General features: G+C 32.8%; 1 protein-coding gene and 2 long non-coding RNA genes across 3 annotated transcripts; all 3 read right to left on the bottom strand.

Annotated features, from left to right (window-relative positions):
• Nucleotides 1-1,519: 1,519 nt before the first annotated feature.
• On the bottom strand, nucleotides 1,520-2,844 carry LOC133801016 (uncharacterized). The gene is made up of 3 exons (XR_009876704.1): nucleotides 2,471-2,844; nucleotides 1,878-1,941; nucleotides 1,520-1,727 (listed from the first exon to the last, which is right to left on the bottom strand). It is a non-coding gene; the product is annotated as an uncharacterized LOC133801016 (long non-coding RNA).
• An 8,513-nt stretch (nucleotides 2,845-11,357) lies between these two features.
• Nucleotides 11,358-12,281, bottom strand: LOC133801438 (ubiquitin carboxyl-terminal hydrolase 9-like). Its single transcript, XM_062239644.1, has 2 exons — nucleotides 12,130-12,281; nucleotides 11,358-11,765 (listed from the first exon to the last, which is right to left on the bottom strand). The coding sequence occupies exons 1-2, from the start codon at nucleotides 12,264-12,266 to the stop codon at nucleotides 11,480-11,482; spliced, it is 423 nt and encodes a 140-aa protein (XP_062095628.1). The 5' UTR covers nucleotides 12,267-12,281; the 3' UTR covers nucleotides 11,358-11,479.
• Nucleotides 12,282-13,923: 1,642 nt separating this feature from the next.
• On the bottom strand, nucleotides 13,924-14,767 carry LOC133801766 (uncharacterized). The gene is made up of 3 exons (XR_009876958.1): nucleotides 14,725-14,767; nucleotides 14,238-14,457; nucleotides 13,924-14,151 (listed from the first exon to the last, which is right to left on the bottom strand). It is a non-coding gene; the product is annotated as an uncharacterized LOC133801766 (long non-coding RNA).
• Between the last annotated feature and the right edge of the window lie 109 nt (nucleotides 14,768-14,876).

The raw sequence follows: 14,876 nt of genomic DNA, 5'->3' as shown, positions 1-14,876 counted from the left end.
ATTTTCACACTCATGTCAGAATATATCTACATACAAGTAAGTTCAATTGAGATAATCTACAATGATCAAGCCTGGAATAAGCCATACATATTATTTATACTTTGTATATTTCAGATGAGTAAAACTAATTGAGTTAAAAAAAAAACCATACATATATATATATATATATCATGAATGGGCTGTTAGATTTAATGACCCAAAAGATAAAACAATTGCAAAAACACAAGAGATGGTATTATACCATTGGTTTTACATTTATTGGTTGGTTCCTAAAACTATAATCACAACAAAGTTAAACATTAAGTAGAGTCTAATGAGAAAAAAAATATATATGATACTTCTTCTATCAACGAGCCAATTTTATATATAACAAGATATATTATTATAAAGAAACATTGCCCACAAGACGAAATTGAATTGGCCATTAAAAGTAGCCTTTTTATTCTTAAACGTTAAAAAAAAAAAAACAAGTCATACACAAAGAAGAAATTTTACCATGGAATCACAGAGCAAAATTAATTATTTTCTAAATTAAAAATCATCAACACTTACAAAAACCATGATGAATAATAGAGTGAAGCAAAACTAAATAAAGTTTCAACAGCCAATGCCAATGAGAAACCCCAATTAAATAAAGTTTACTCATCACAACTCAGTTAACAATTCTTGTATCTTGGATACAGGAAAAAAAACTAGAATCACATGATCAGTAGTAGAGTTTAGATATCTTTTTTGTTTTTAATAACTGGTGCCAAACATAGCAACCAAATAGATTAATAACACAACAGAGATATCTGAACCAGCCAACAAGAACTAGAACAGACAAAATACACCAGGACCTACACCTGGGAATTACACTGAAAAGAAAGTGAACTAACAGAATACAAAGACTAACGGAACAGAGAAATAAACAGCAATACAAAGACTTAACACCCTACCACACCAGACATAGTTACAGCTCCTTGAAATGTACTGAACTTCCACCATAGTATATGCCATAAGTTCATAACAATACATTTCATAGTAAATTTTGTAGAAATTTACAGAAAAAAAGTAGGCTTCCAATGACAATTAATCTCCATGACCATCAATCTACATCACTCAGTTAATGGAGGGAAAAAATGGTTCAAGAATCATAATAAATGCAAGTTGATACAGTACCTTAATTCAGGGATTACCTGTGTAATTGTGTGTACTAAGCTTATAAAACTGCTACTGCTGATCAAAGCCAAATGAACGTACAACAATCAATATATATAAATATATATTCTATGATCCCTCTTATATGATGTAACAACTAATTATGTTGGTTAGCCAATTGTAGATGTGACTGGTGGGTCATTTCTTGTACTACATACAACCAAGATTAAATGGTTATAGGGTGTGCCTATAATTAAAGGTCTTGGGTTGATAGGGTGAAGCTTTGGGTGTGCTTAGTAGTAATCTTAGATGGTTCAAATTTATCTGAATAGAACACATGCCTATATATATTTATATATATGTATATATGAGAGAACGCTTTTCAAAAGGAGATCTTTCCTAATAATCAAAACACATTCACAAATAAAAGTCATAATAAGAGCAGGCACAACAATGATGGCTGCAAAAAGAATCATACCACCCTCAGTAACTCGAGTCCTTCTAAATCTTGATTGGTCAACTGTCGTTAATTATATGGAACCATAAGTAATTGGTTTCATAGATCCACTAGCCTCATTTGAATGGAACTGTCAAAAGGGAAAACAAATAGAAGATAACTAACATGTAAGATAAACAAAATAGATAAGCAGAAAATAAATTAACCCAAAAAATAGACAGTGAATTGGAAGGAGCTTTCAATTCCCCAAATTTTGAGACTAGACTGGAAGGTCACTCACATATATAGGGTGGAAATCAACTATACCCCTCTCATGTGGATGAACATGACATTTAGAACTTGGTCTGCAACAGGGAGTAATAAGGTAATGAGAATGAATCTTTTGTTATTTTTGATGAAGAGAATGAATCTAGTATAGAGTATATTCCTTACTAATTTTGAATGATTATATATACCCCAATTGTGTAAGGAAACACACATAACTGAATAAGTGAAAGAAAAAAAACCGAAACCCCTTTGTTTTCTTTCTTTTTATTAAGCATGAATTAGAAGTAATTATTTTATAGAACTAATAGATATTGGTTATAACAAGTACTGCAATAGTTTTATTCTTACTCTATATTTATTTGAACCGGGAAACATCTAACCCTACAATAATTGAGTACTCAGAACTATAGCAATTGGTACCCAAGATAGATTTGAACAGACTTTGTAGTAGCAAATTACAGACCTAATTATTTGAGCTATTCCCATTGAGTACACTCCTCGTATTTTCAGCTCTTCAAAATGTTCACATATGGAAAGAGTCCTAAATCATAAACCCACCATAAAATCAATAAGAAAAGGCAATGTTAGAGACAAACAAGAACTCACCTCGAGAAGAAGACTACAAGCAGCAAATGGAGAGCTGATTCCGTCTCCTTCGGTCACTTAAAAGCCCGATCCTTGGATGGGCTTTGTTCGTCTTGATACCCTGAGTTCACCCATGGTACCCTTCGCCTGAGACGATGTCAGAGGAGGCCAGAAATTGGCCTTGAAGCCACGGCGGTGACGTACGAGCCTGGAGGCTTCTGCTCGCGGCGGAGAACGGCAACGAAGGGCTCGTGAGGCTGGAGTTTCGGCGGTGTCTGGTACTCTTGATCCGGTGCCTACACGGCGGCGACCATCGGAGGGCAGCCATTCGGGCTAGCAGAGAGCATGCGAGAGAGAGAGGGAGAAAGGAAAGTGGATCGGGTAGGGAGGGAGGAAGAAAATGATTTTTCACTTATATATATATATATTTTTATTTTATAAATAAAAATCTGATTATATTATTCAAATAAAAAAAATATGATTATAAAACTCTAATTTTATACTACTAATAAATAAAATATTTAAGGGCTTGTTTTGGGAGTCCTTAATACTTTTTTAGGAGTCCTAAAAAAGTATTAAGGACTCCCAAAGAAAGACCTTAAATTTATTAAGCAAGACATTATTTTTAGCCCAGATTTTTTAGGACTCGCAGATTCTTTTAGGACACTCATTGCGAGTCCTAAAAGAGTATTAAGGACTCACAAAGCAAGTCCTTAAAAACATTAAGTAAAACACTTATTTTTATAGTCCAGATTTTTTTAGGACTCGCATTTTCTTTTAGGACACTCATTGCGAGTCCTAAATTGCGTTTTTTTAGGACTCTCAATGAGTGTCCTAAAAACTTCATAAATATTTTTTAGGACTTGCATTTATGTGCATGTCCTAAAAAAGTGTCCCGTAAAGGGTATTTTGTAGTAGTGGCCCCTGCATCATCTGCTGCTTCTTGTGTCGGCGATAATGTCGACGGTCATTTCCTGCCTGATATGGATATTGTCACGGATGTCCTTGGACCCCGCTCGAGTTATAAGAAAGGGTTTGGGGGGTTGCCTAGGTTGAAGGCAATTGACGCAAAGAGGGCAGCATCTTCGTCAACTTCTCAAATGTCCGGGCAATTGCCACCTGAAGTGGACACCATTTTGCAGCAAAATCAGGACATTATGCTAGAAAATCAGAACATAAAGAAGCATACGACTAAACTTGAGAGTCGTCAACGGCGTCAAGATCTCCTGCTCAGTGTTTTGTTGAAGTAGGTTGGTGAATTGGCTCCTGGTTTTACTGTTGACTTACCAGACCAGGATTCGGAAGAGGACGATGATGCTGACGGGGGCGGGAATGATGAGGCGGGCAGTGCTCATTTGTAGAACTTTTTTTCTATTTATTTAAAATTTAATTTATGAGACATTTATTTTACTAAATTACTTTTATATTTTCATGTTTGGTGGAGACAATAAATATTAATAGTTGTAATTTTTTATTTATTTATTTATAAAATTTTAATTTTATTTCTAATTAAATAATATTACTAAAAAATTAAATAATTATTAATATATTCAAATTGAAAATTATTAATTAATATTAATATATTGAAAATAATATTAGTAATTTAATCAAAATTATTATTTTAAAAATACTTTTACCAGCGCAAAATTACGTCGGCAAAAAGTTTCAATCTTAACTTCACATATACACCTTTACCGGCGCAAAAATGGGCCACTAAAAAAGTAAACTATTGCCGGCGCATTATTGCGCCGCTAAAAGTGTTTTACACAATATCGTGACAGATTTTTTTACCGGCATATCCATATTTTTACTGGTGTATTTTTTCGTCGCCAAAAAAGGCCATTGCCGCCGGCGCATTATATTTGCGTTGGAAAAAGTGAAATTAGCGACGGAGATACGACGCGATTTGCGTCGGCAAAAACTCTATGGGTTTTGTCGGCGCAAATTTGCGCCGGCAAAAGTCCCCTTTTTTGTAGTGAGTGCTCATCTCTCACACCAAACCCTCAATATATCTTTTTAATTGCACAGATTCCTCTTTAAAGTCTGATTTTCACTACGAATAGTAAATTATTTTAATTTTTGTTACTTAATACTATGTTTTATCAGAGATATGTAGAATCCAAGTACAATATTAATTATTTTATTATTTATATTGCTCTCTACTAATATCAATTACCAAAATTCTACATTTATTAGTATGAACTTATATTTCACTTAGTTAGTTATGACTTAATTTTATTTAATTGTAAAATTCTTCCTAATTTTCAACATTAATTAGTAAAAAAAATTATGTATTGCCATATAATTTAATACTTAATTTATAAATGAATAATTAAATTAATTATTTTTCTATACTAAGTGATAATATTATTATCATTAATTGTAATTTCTTACTAATTAAACATTACATATTTAATTAATTATTTATTATTTACCCTATACTATACTACCTAATTTATAAGTATATGACTAATTAATTAATTATTTACCCTATAATATACTACTTAATTATTCGTACATGATTAATTAATTTATTTACTTAACTCATAATCCTTAATCTTTATTTTTATTTTCTTGCTAATAATTATATTGTTAGTATTTCAAATCATTACAAATTTTATGCATTCTATCCTTATTTTATTAAAAATAAACTAATAAACCATAATGCTATTTTCACATATTCTAAACAAAATATATAATAATAAATACATACATTTTCACAAATTAAAAATTTGTGAGTTCTCCTAATCTAAAAAAAAAAAAAAACCTTCGAAATTAGTAAAAGAAATCAACAGCATAACGCCACAAGGAGGTGTCATACCAAGGAGGCATATTATACGTGCAGAATATTATCGGCCACATGCTGTAAGATAGACTCATGTTAGCAAATGAATTTGAACCATCAACAGCCAAACCTAATCGAACGATTCTGGGTTCTTTGGAAAAATCAGGATATCTTGAATCAAATTGTTTCCAAGCACCCCCATCAACAAGATGGTGCATCACACCATCTTCTTTCGATTGTCTCCTTTGTGTCTTTGTCAACCCATCGGCTCTCACCCCATACAGGACAACTCTGTTTTTGGGAATTCTCCTTCCAGAATAAACAACAGTCGTACTTGCAAGCATGAATTAATTGATAACCTAACCCTAACTTCCTCATTTTTTTCTTAGACTCATATAATGAAGCCGGAATCTTATTCTCCTTCGAGAATACAAATTTAATAAACTTCAAGAGTTCATCAATTGAACTATTTGCCCATTTATTCATAACCTTCATGTGCATCATATTCTGCAAGAATTTCAAGGAAGACAACCAAGTACAACTAGGGTATAACTCAGCTTCGACCTCTTGAAATAGGTCATCAAATTGATTCTCTGCACTACTGCCACATCCATCTGAAATTCATTCATTTACGCCATCTTCGTTAGTGTCTTGTTCACCAATAACTGATGAGATGATTGACATCATCAATGGTGTTATTGGTGAACAAGACACTAACGAAGAAGGTGTAAATGATGTTAACCAAATTTGTGTGCGTACATTGGTTGTTAAGGACATTGAGAAAGTAGAAGATCAAGTGATACAAATTTTGTAAAAATTGGAGTTGATTTTTCCTCCAACCTTTTTTGACATAATGATTCATTTAATTCTTCATTTGCCGCAAGATGCTATCCTCAGAGGACTAGTTTACACGAGGTGGATGTATCCGTTTGAGCGATATATGAAGAAGTTAAAAAATTATGTCAGGAATAAGGCGTGTCCTGAAGGTTCTATAGCAGAGGGTTATGTTGCCGATGAAGCTTTGACTTTTTATTCCCAATACCTTCAGAGCGTATAGACTAAATTTAATCTTCCAGAAAGAAATGTGGATGTTGTTATTCCTAAAAGACAGTTGTCAGATTTTTGAATCACAATGTCGTAAAAGTAGCAAAAATAAAATCATATCCCCTGACTAGTATCATGATTAATTTTGAGTGGTACAAGAACGATCATTTTATTCTTGCCACTCAAGCAAAACAAGTTTTCTACTTGGCAGATCCTTCAAGAAACAAAAATGTGAAGGTATTAGAAAAAGTCAATCATCGAAAGATATGAGATCATCTAAGTATTGATGATGATAATGAGGTTGATGTCATGCATGATAGCACTTCATCAAATTTTGTACTCACTGTGGAATTAGGAGAGTTGGAGATTATGCATTTGGATCGACCTAGTCACACCAGCATAATTGGGGAAACATCTAGATCTATTCCGGATGTGGATGATGATTTCATCAATGACATTGATGATGACGAAATTAGTAAAGATGATTTAGAAAGTACAGATGATTATGTAGGAATTGACATTGATGGGGAATAATATTTTCTTATGCATATTCATATTTGTATGTTTAATGTGTATTACCATGGCAGAATAATGTTTGTTTTCAATAGTTTCAAGTGCATTATCAAAATTATTTAAGTTATGTAGTTAACCTCCAACTATAACTGATTTTAAGTTAACAATTATTTAAACTGCAAAGATATGTCTGCTACTATTGCTCGTTCTCATGGCAGTGATGGAGCGGCTCCTCCTCCTCCAGATCCCACCCGAGTTCCTACTTCTTGTGAGACAGGTAATATATTATAATTAGCCTATCTTCTATCAATAAATGACAAATTGCTATTATTTTATTCAATTTAATTGTATTGTTTAATTAACATATGAAGCGGCTGCCGCAAAAAGAATAGGTCGGTCTCGATCCAAAAATTTGGAACAGCTCCTCAACGACAATAAAGGTCCTTTGCTCTACAATTTGATCTAAATGAGGGAACCTATAAAGCAGTTCGTGATTTTGGGTTATTGTTCACGAGACTTAATAACCTTATAGGTCACCATGTCTCGTTATATTATGGCTCATGGCAGAGTGAATAGGATGAGCACAAGAGTGGATTGATGGAAAAGCTTGAGGTAAATTTATCTACTTATTCACATGTAATGTTTTTTTTTGTATAATTTAAAAAATCTCACCAGTTTTTTTAAGGAACTTTTCATTCTTCCCCGAGCTCTCCCTGAGTGGTGACTGATAGAGAATGGGATTGAGCGAGAGTTTCAGGATCGCTACAAGGATAGAAAATGTCACAAGAAAAGACACTTCGATGAACATGGAGTGTATGATGATATCGAGACAGCCAGAAAGAATCCACTGGAGGACATGGACAACAAGAGTTGGCAGAAGTTGGTTCACCTTTTCACCACTCCATAGGTCATGGCATGCTCAAAGGCAAATGCTGCCAACAGAGCAAAACAGAAGAATCCAAGTCTCCATGGATCGACTTCTTATGCTTCTGATCGATTTAAGAAGGTAAATAAAAATATATAGATAATTTGAAATATTTTAAGTTATCTCAATAATAATTTCAATATTTAATTGAGATTTTGTTAAATTTTGTTTTCTAAAGATGAATCTTCAGACTAAGGAACTGCCTAGCGTTATCGATACATTCCATGACATGCACAATTATCCGACATATAAATCAACACACTCTTCAGCGATGACATATTGTCGCTGTAGATAATGCAACGATTACTTTCTCTCGGTATTCGCAAGTTTATCCCAAAATATATATCGACCACCATTACAGAATTGTGCAATTTCTTCAGGCAAATATGTTCGAGGACTTGAAATGTTAAAAATATGAAGGAAACAAAAAATGACCTTATTCAAATATTGTGCAAGATGAAGTTGACTTTTCCTCTAGCATTTTTTGACATAATGATTCATTTGGTCTTACATTTGCCAGAAGAAGCAATATTGGGTGGCCCGCTATTTATTTGGTGGATGTATCCTTTTGAAAGGTACATGAAAAAATTGAAGAATTACCTGGGAAATAAAGCTAGCCCTGAAGGGTCGATCGCCGAAGGCTATGTTGCAGATGAGGCTTTGACCTTTTGTTTAATGTATTTCAAAGACATTGAAACAAGATTTAACTGTCTTGATCGAAATGAAGTTGCAACTTATATCCTACGAAACCTTACATTTTTCCAATCTCAATGTCGTCCACTCACAAATGGAACTTTGAAGCCTCTCAATCATAACAGTCGTGAAATAGCTGAGTGGTTCATACTTGAGAATTCTCCTAAACTTCAGGCTTATTTAGAGTAAGTTTATTCCCTTTTAAATGAGAACATGTGTGGTTATTATAAGTTTTTTATTATCAAGAATCGTAACACTATTCTAATTAACAACGAACACCTATAAGAGATTAGACAAAAATACCCGGATGGTGATCATGATTGTTTGCATAGGAAAAAATTTCGTTCGTGGTTTCATAAGAAGGTAGCTTTCAACTTTGAACTTTCATTTTATTAATGATATATTTTTCTGAATCTAATACAGTTTTATGTATTTAGATATATGACTTGCACAAGCTTGAGTCTTTGGAAAATGGTGATGAATTGCTAGCATTAGCATCTGAGTCAGATCATTTGGCAACCTACTACCAAGGTTGTATAGTCAATGGTGTTCAATTTATTGCATACGACCGCGATAAAAAATGCACCACACAAAATAGTGGAGTGTCTATTGGCAGAACAGAATGTTTTAATTATTATGGCACACCAGAAGAAGTAGTGAAACTATCTTTCACGGGTGCATATTCAGTGGCATTATTTCGGTGCAAATGGTTTAATACAAATTCAAGAAGGAAGAACACAATCATTGAAAATAATATGACCAGTATAAATGTCAGAGGTGAATGGTACAATGATGAGCCGTATATACTTGCTAGCCAAGCCACGCAAGTTTTCTATCTCGATCATCTACTTAGAGGTCGTGATTGGAAAGTTGTAGAAGATATGAATCATCGACGAATTTGGGACATTAAGTACAATTATGATGAGGTTAATGATGCTATTGATGTTGTACATGAAACATGCTCATCAAATTGTGTTGATTGTGGACATCAGAAAGTTGATTATGCAATATTATCAACCTGTTGCATATGTTGGGGCTAATGAAGAGGGTGACAACGAAGGTGATATGCAAGGACATAAGGAAGTCGCAGATCCAGAGGATGAATTGCTACTTGAGCTATGTGAAGATGAAAATGTGTCTCTGATAACTGATGCAAATGATAGTGATTACTCAGTTTAGTTTTTCTATTTGTGTAACAGAATTATATATTGAAATATAATAAAGTTTTTTTTGTAATTACTATGTCTACGAATTGAATGTGATATGAACTAGTACACCTCTAATTTAATTTGATGCTAATTACTAACTAGTATACCTGCTGTTCAATCGATCGAAGAGACGATCTGGGTGAGAGAGGCTCAGGGAACAGCTCACACAATGCAGGTGACTGTTTCACCAGATCAGAGTCATCGATGTGTTCTTCCTCAGCATCTGAAAATGAAATTGGATCCACCCCCAGTACAGCATCCATGGATTTCGTCATTTGAATATCTGAGATTGAATTAGGGCCTTTCTTCTTCTTCTTCTTGTTCGAATTCAAATTCCCCTGCACTCTAGATCTTGTTTTCGCCATGGCTCCAGCTCAAGAGTTGCAAGAAATTCGCGTGGGAATATTATATATATATATATTTATTATACAATTCATCGTCAAGTGCTATAAATACAGTGTTAGTGTGTTATAGGAAGTGATAGAAGCTAGTAATAAGATCGAATCCTATATTACATATAATATATTACAAAAATTTAAAGTAATGACAATAACAATGTGCAAAAAAATAAAATAAAAATATAATTTGTTTTAAAAAAAATGAAATTAAAGCCACCATAATCAATCAAACTTGATTTTCAAGTTTTTATATACATATATAATTATTGATTTTCAACCAAAAGAACATGTAATGAGTGTAACCCTACTAATTACTAATTGAGTTTTAGATAGAATCCCATAATTCTTGTCATAGTATCATGAGTCATATTCTTAGCGAGCATTCGATCCACATATATCTAAATAGCTAAATTAAAAAAAATACATGAGATCCACATATTGCTACAAGCCACTTGAGATCCAAATAGTTTGTTAAGATGCACGAGATCTAAACATCATTTGGATTTTCTTTATTTCTTTTATTTTTATTTAACACAAATGGCATCGGATTGAAGATTTGAGTTCCATGTTTGCAAGTTCAGAATTTTATATTGTGCATGTGTTGTGTATAATAATATTGTATATTGTACAAAGGCACTCTAACTATTTGTGTTTTCTCTGTCCAGTGAGTTTACTTAGATGGGATCAACAACCAAAACCAATAATATACATGAATTGTAAGTTAGATAGGGTAGAACACTACAAGAAAAAATGCTTTTAATAACACAAAAAATGTGTTATCAAAACCTACGATAACACTTTCTGATGTGTTAAGACAGACTATGTTATCGTAGATCAGGGTACTTTACATAACACTTTAATAGTGTTATACAGATGTGTTATAGTACTGCAACGATAACACAATTTCTGTGTTATTTTAATATATAGATAAGTGTCGAATTATGTTATTTATAGTCGATACTATAACACTTTTTTTGTGTTATACTACACTTTAGTATAACGCTTTTTTTGTGTTATACTACACTTTACTATAACATTTTTTTTGTGTTATACTATACTTTACTATAACACATTTTTTGTGTTATACTACACTTTAGTATAACACATTATTTGTGTTATATAATGAAGTTTCCATAACATAATTCTTTGCATAAAAAGTGTTATTGTAATATATATTATAACTCAATTTTCGTATTATTGTTATATTTAGATATATTTAAATTCTCATTATATATTTTATTTATATTACACTAATTTATTCTATTATATTTTAATTTTTTTATATAATTAAAATTAGCTTTTTAATATATACTAGCATCATCAAATGAACTTGATTTCCAAATAACAAAAAGTAAGAACATTCTACATTGAATTAACAATCCACAATTTAGTTTAAAACATGCAACACTGTCATCAACAACAAAATATTCTTTAAGTATTCAAGGAGTCTAAAATTTACTACTTTCAACACAGAAATAACGCTTCGCTAGATTTTTCCTCTACTTCTGCATCATCCATTGACAGGTTCTTAGAATTGTAGCGGTTTGATGGTTCTTCAATAACCTCTTTTTCAAATCCATTTTCCTTACCATTCTCGAGCTTAACTGAAGGACGCGTTCTCTTCAAAGGTGACAACAATCTAGTAACAACGGCTTCAACATTGGCTCCACATATTGGCTCTTTTAAATAAGTAACAAAAGGGGTACCGATAAGCTTTCCCTGACAACCCTTAACACTGTCTGACGGGCACCTGAAAAATCCAACTATCTAAGTTAGGAAATCCAGCAGAAGTCTAACAAGCAGTCTGCGTAGATGATCCAAGACATAAAATGACTAGGATACAAAAAATTAAAACACATATTTCTCAAAAGCAGGTAATATAGCCAGTATTATCCAGTCAACACTTGACTTGGAGCGCTTGAACTTTATTCATACGGACTTCAGCTTCTTAATGAACAAGTAGCCAATAATTATTTTAATTGATACTATAATCCCCTTCTGAAATTACTTAGTTAAAGCTATTTTTCAATAGATGGATTGGCAACACCAGTTTGTACATCACATGTTTACCATTGCTATTTACCAATTACATAAGGATAGGGATGCAAGCTTACTTTTCATGTGGTCGATGAATTATTTCAACTCTGGATCTTCCCACGACGTTTTTAGAAAGTCTATAAGTGATCATCCTCCTTAATCGGAGCCAATAGCTCTGAGGGGTTTTCCAAATATCGAAAAAGCTTATGTTCATAAACCTGGCAATCGAAATTACAGTTACTCAACCACTAGAACTAAAATTAAGGGAATAAATAAAATAAATTGTAGCAGATATCAATGGAAACCAAATTTACCTCTGCAAGCAGAAGAATCTCATCAGCATTCAAGCAACAAGCAACAAACATTACTTAGTTGTTCACTAAGATCTTTACAGCAACCTTGCTTTAGCAAACTAACAGTGTATAGCATAGGAGGACCACTTCCATCGCCGTAAAACAAAGTCACGGTTATTTGCCGAGTTGCAGTTGAAGGTAGCGGCAACGACAAATACATGAAAGGATCAAAAGTGATTGAAATCTTTCCACATGCTGGGCAAACCAGTGTCGACTTATATTGACCCTGACCATTAACATATAAACATTGTAAGAGAAGAAAATACTTTTGTACCAGTACAGGAAAAATTATAGAGGTATGTTGACTTACAAGACCCAGTCTTGGACACTTGCCTAAAATATGCCAAAAGGTACCTAACATAGTGACATGGTGTGCTCAAAATATAATGATATATTATTATGGCCAATTTACCGTTAAAGAGGGTGACACAATTCAATATAAGCAATCACTTGTCACGGTTGTTTCAGACATTGTGAAAGGTAAAATCAGACTTGATGGCTATGAAGGAATGGAAATAATGGCCAAAAAAATTTCCAATAATGTAAACCAAAAAATAAGATGTAATACTCTGTTTTGTCTTTAGAAAACATAGCCCCCCAAAAAAACTCAGCAATGAAGGCTGGAAATAGACAAAAATCAGCAACAAAGACTTTGAAGAAACTAACCTAGATTAGAGCCAAGCTCTGACACATGACTCATTCAGATCTCTCTAAGTGTCTCTGTCTAATTGTAAATACATGATATGTGTGCATGCTATGCAGAAATGTAGATCATGTTAGGCTAATTCTAGTTAAAACCTCTAATTCTAGTTAAAACCTGGTTCATGTCAACAACAGCTGCATATCTTCCAACTAACAGTGAAAATATACTAATCAATTTAATTGATGAAGAACAGAGAAATAACAGTCTTTACAGCACAAAAACTACAAAAAATCATAATTAAAATGCAATGCAATATATCCAATATGTTAATAATACTCTGGAACTTTGACTCTTTTATCTATGAAAGAGAGCTAAGTAAAACATCCAATTATAGCACCTAGAATCTTAATCAACAAGAATGTGCAGATTTTTTTATAAAATAAACAGGGCTTATAATCAATAACCAAAACAGAGTGTTAGTGGCACCACACATATGAGAACATAATTTATAAGCAAGAAAGTTTCATGCACCTTTAAACAAAAATACAAATTTCAAGCCATGCTAAGTCAAGGTAATTTCAGCAGCAAAAAAAATTGTCAAGCTTGAGAATAAATTGAATCAATACCATAACATATCTATATGACTGTTCTGCAGATGTTGTAATCTTCAATAGGAACATAACATAGTAAACACATCACCATCTTTGTCCATCAATATATAATTTTATAAAACCATGAGCAAATACATGAATGTACAAGGAAATTGGAAACCAAAAAAAGAAAAAGAGGAAAAAGATTAGCATCACTGTCCATGACATGTCTATGAGATAATTTACCTATATGTGTTAATTTTGAATTAAGATTGAATATTAGAAGATACATAAAAAAAACTCCATACAAAAACAAACCATATAAAATGAAGTGGAAAAGGTACTGGGAAACTAAATCTTCAACATAGCATACCAAATTTCTGTTGTTAGCATAGTGTGAAAGCTTTCCATCACGAGCTGAATAAATTAGCTTCAAACTTCCTTGTCCAACTTCTATAGTGTTTTCTATACTTTCTTCTGACCTGTACACAGAAGAAATGGCTACACTAGAGCCTGTAAAGTAGATCAATAATTAGATTATCAGGTCTAACTTGGAGAGCTCTTATATGTAACACCTTAAACATTACAATATGGCCAACCTGTTTGTTTAGTGGTAGAAATTATGTAAGTGCTGAAACCAATTGGCGGTACTGACACTGTAAATGCAAGCCAATATTTAATTGTTTCTCTCGGAGATTCACCCAAATATGCTCTCACATAATAATTTCTAACACTAAAAGTGGCATTCAATATAGGAAGAAGCTGGACTTCAACTTTCTTCCCACTAGAATCCTGAACACTAATTCTGTCAGTGGAAACCTACATAAAATTTCAGTTGCAAAGCCATTAGTAAACATGAATAAGTTAATATATACAACCTTAAATTTTTTGCAGTTTTCTCCAAGTCAATGATGGTTACTTCTTAAATTAAGAAAGTGTTTGACACAGATAGACATAGCGTTCTGTCCTCAAGTGTTCAATATTGGAACTCTTTTTAGTTGAAAGTGTGTAATAGAAATCATCAGTTCAAGTAGACCTTTTTAAATTTATGTTGATCAGCATATGAAGTACAGTTTAGCTACTTACAGGAATTCGTATTACTTCTTCTCTCTTCCACCCCAGGGAATTGTAGATGACAACGACCTAGCAAGAAAATACATGATGATAAGATGACATAAAAAAGGGAATTCTCTGATATTCAATTGAGTTGGATATTACAACTTACAAGTAAAAATGTA

The sequence above is a fragment of the Humulus lupulus genome, chromosome 9 (assembly GCF_963169125.1).
Source record: "Humulus lupulus chromosome 9, drHumLupu1.1, whole genome shotgun sequence".
Lineage (NCBI taxonomy): Eukaryota > Viridiplantae > Streptophyta > Magnoliopsida > Rosales > Cannabaceae > Humulus > Humulus lupulus.
Note: the sequence above shows the minus strand (reverse complement) of the source record. Positions and strands in the feature narration are given on the sequence as shown.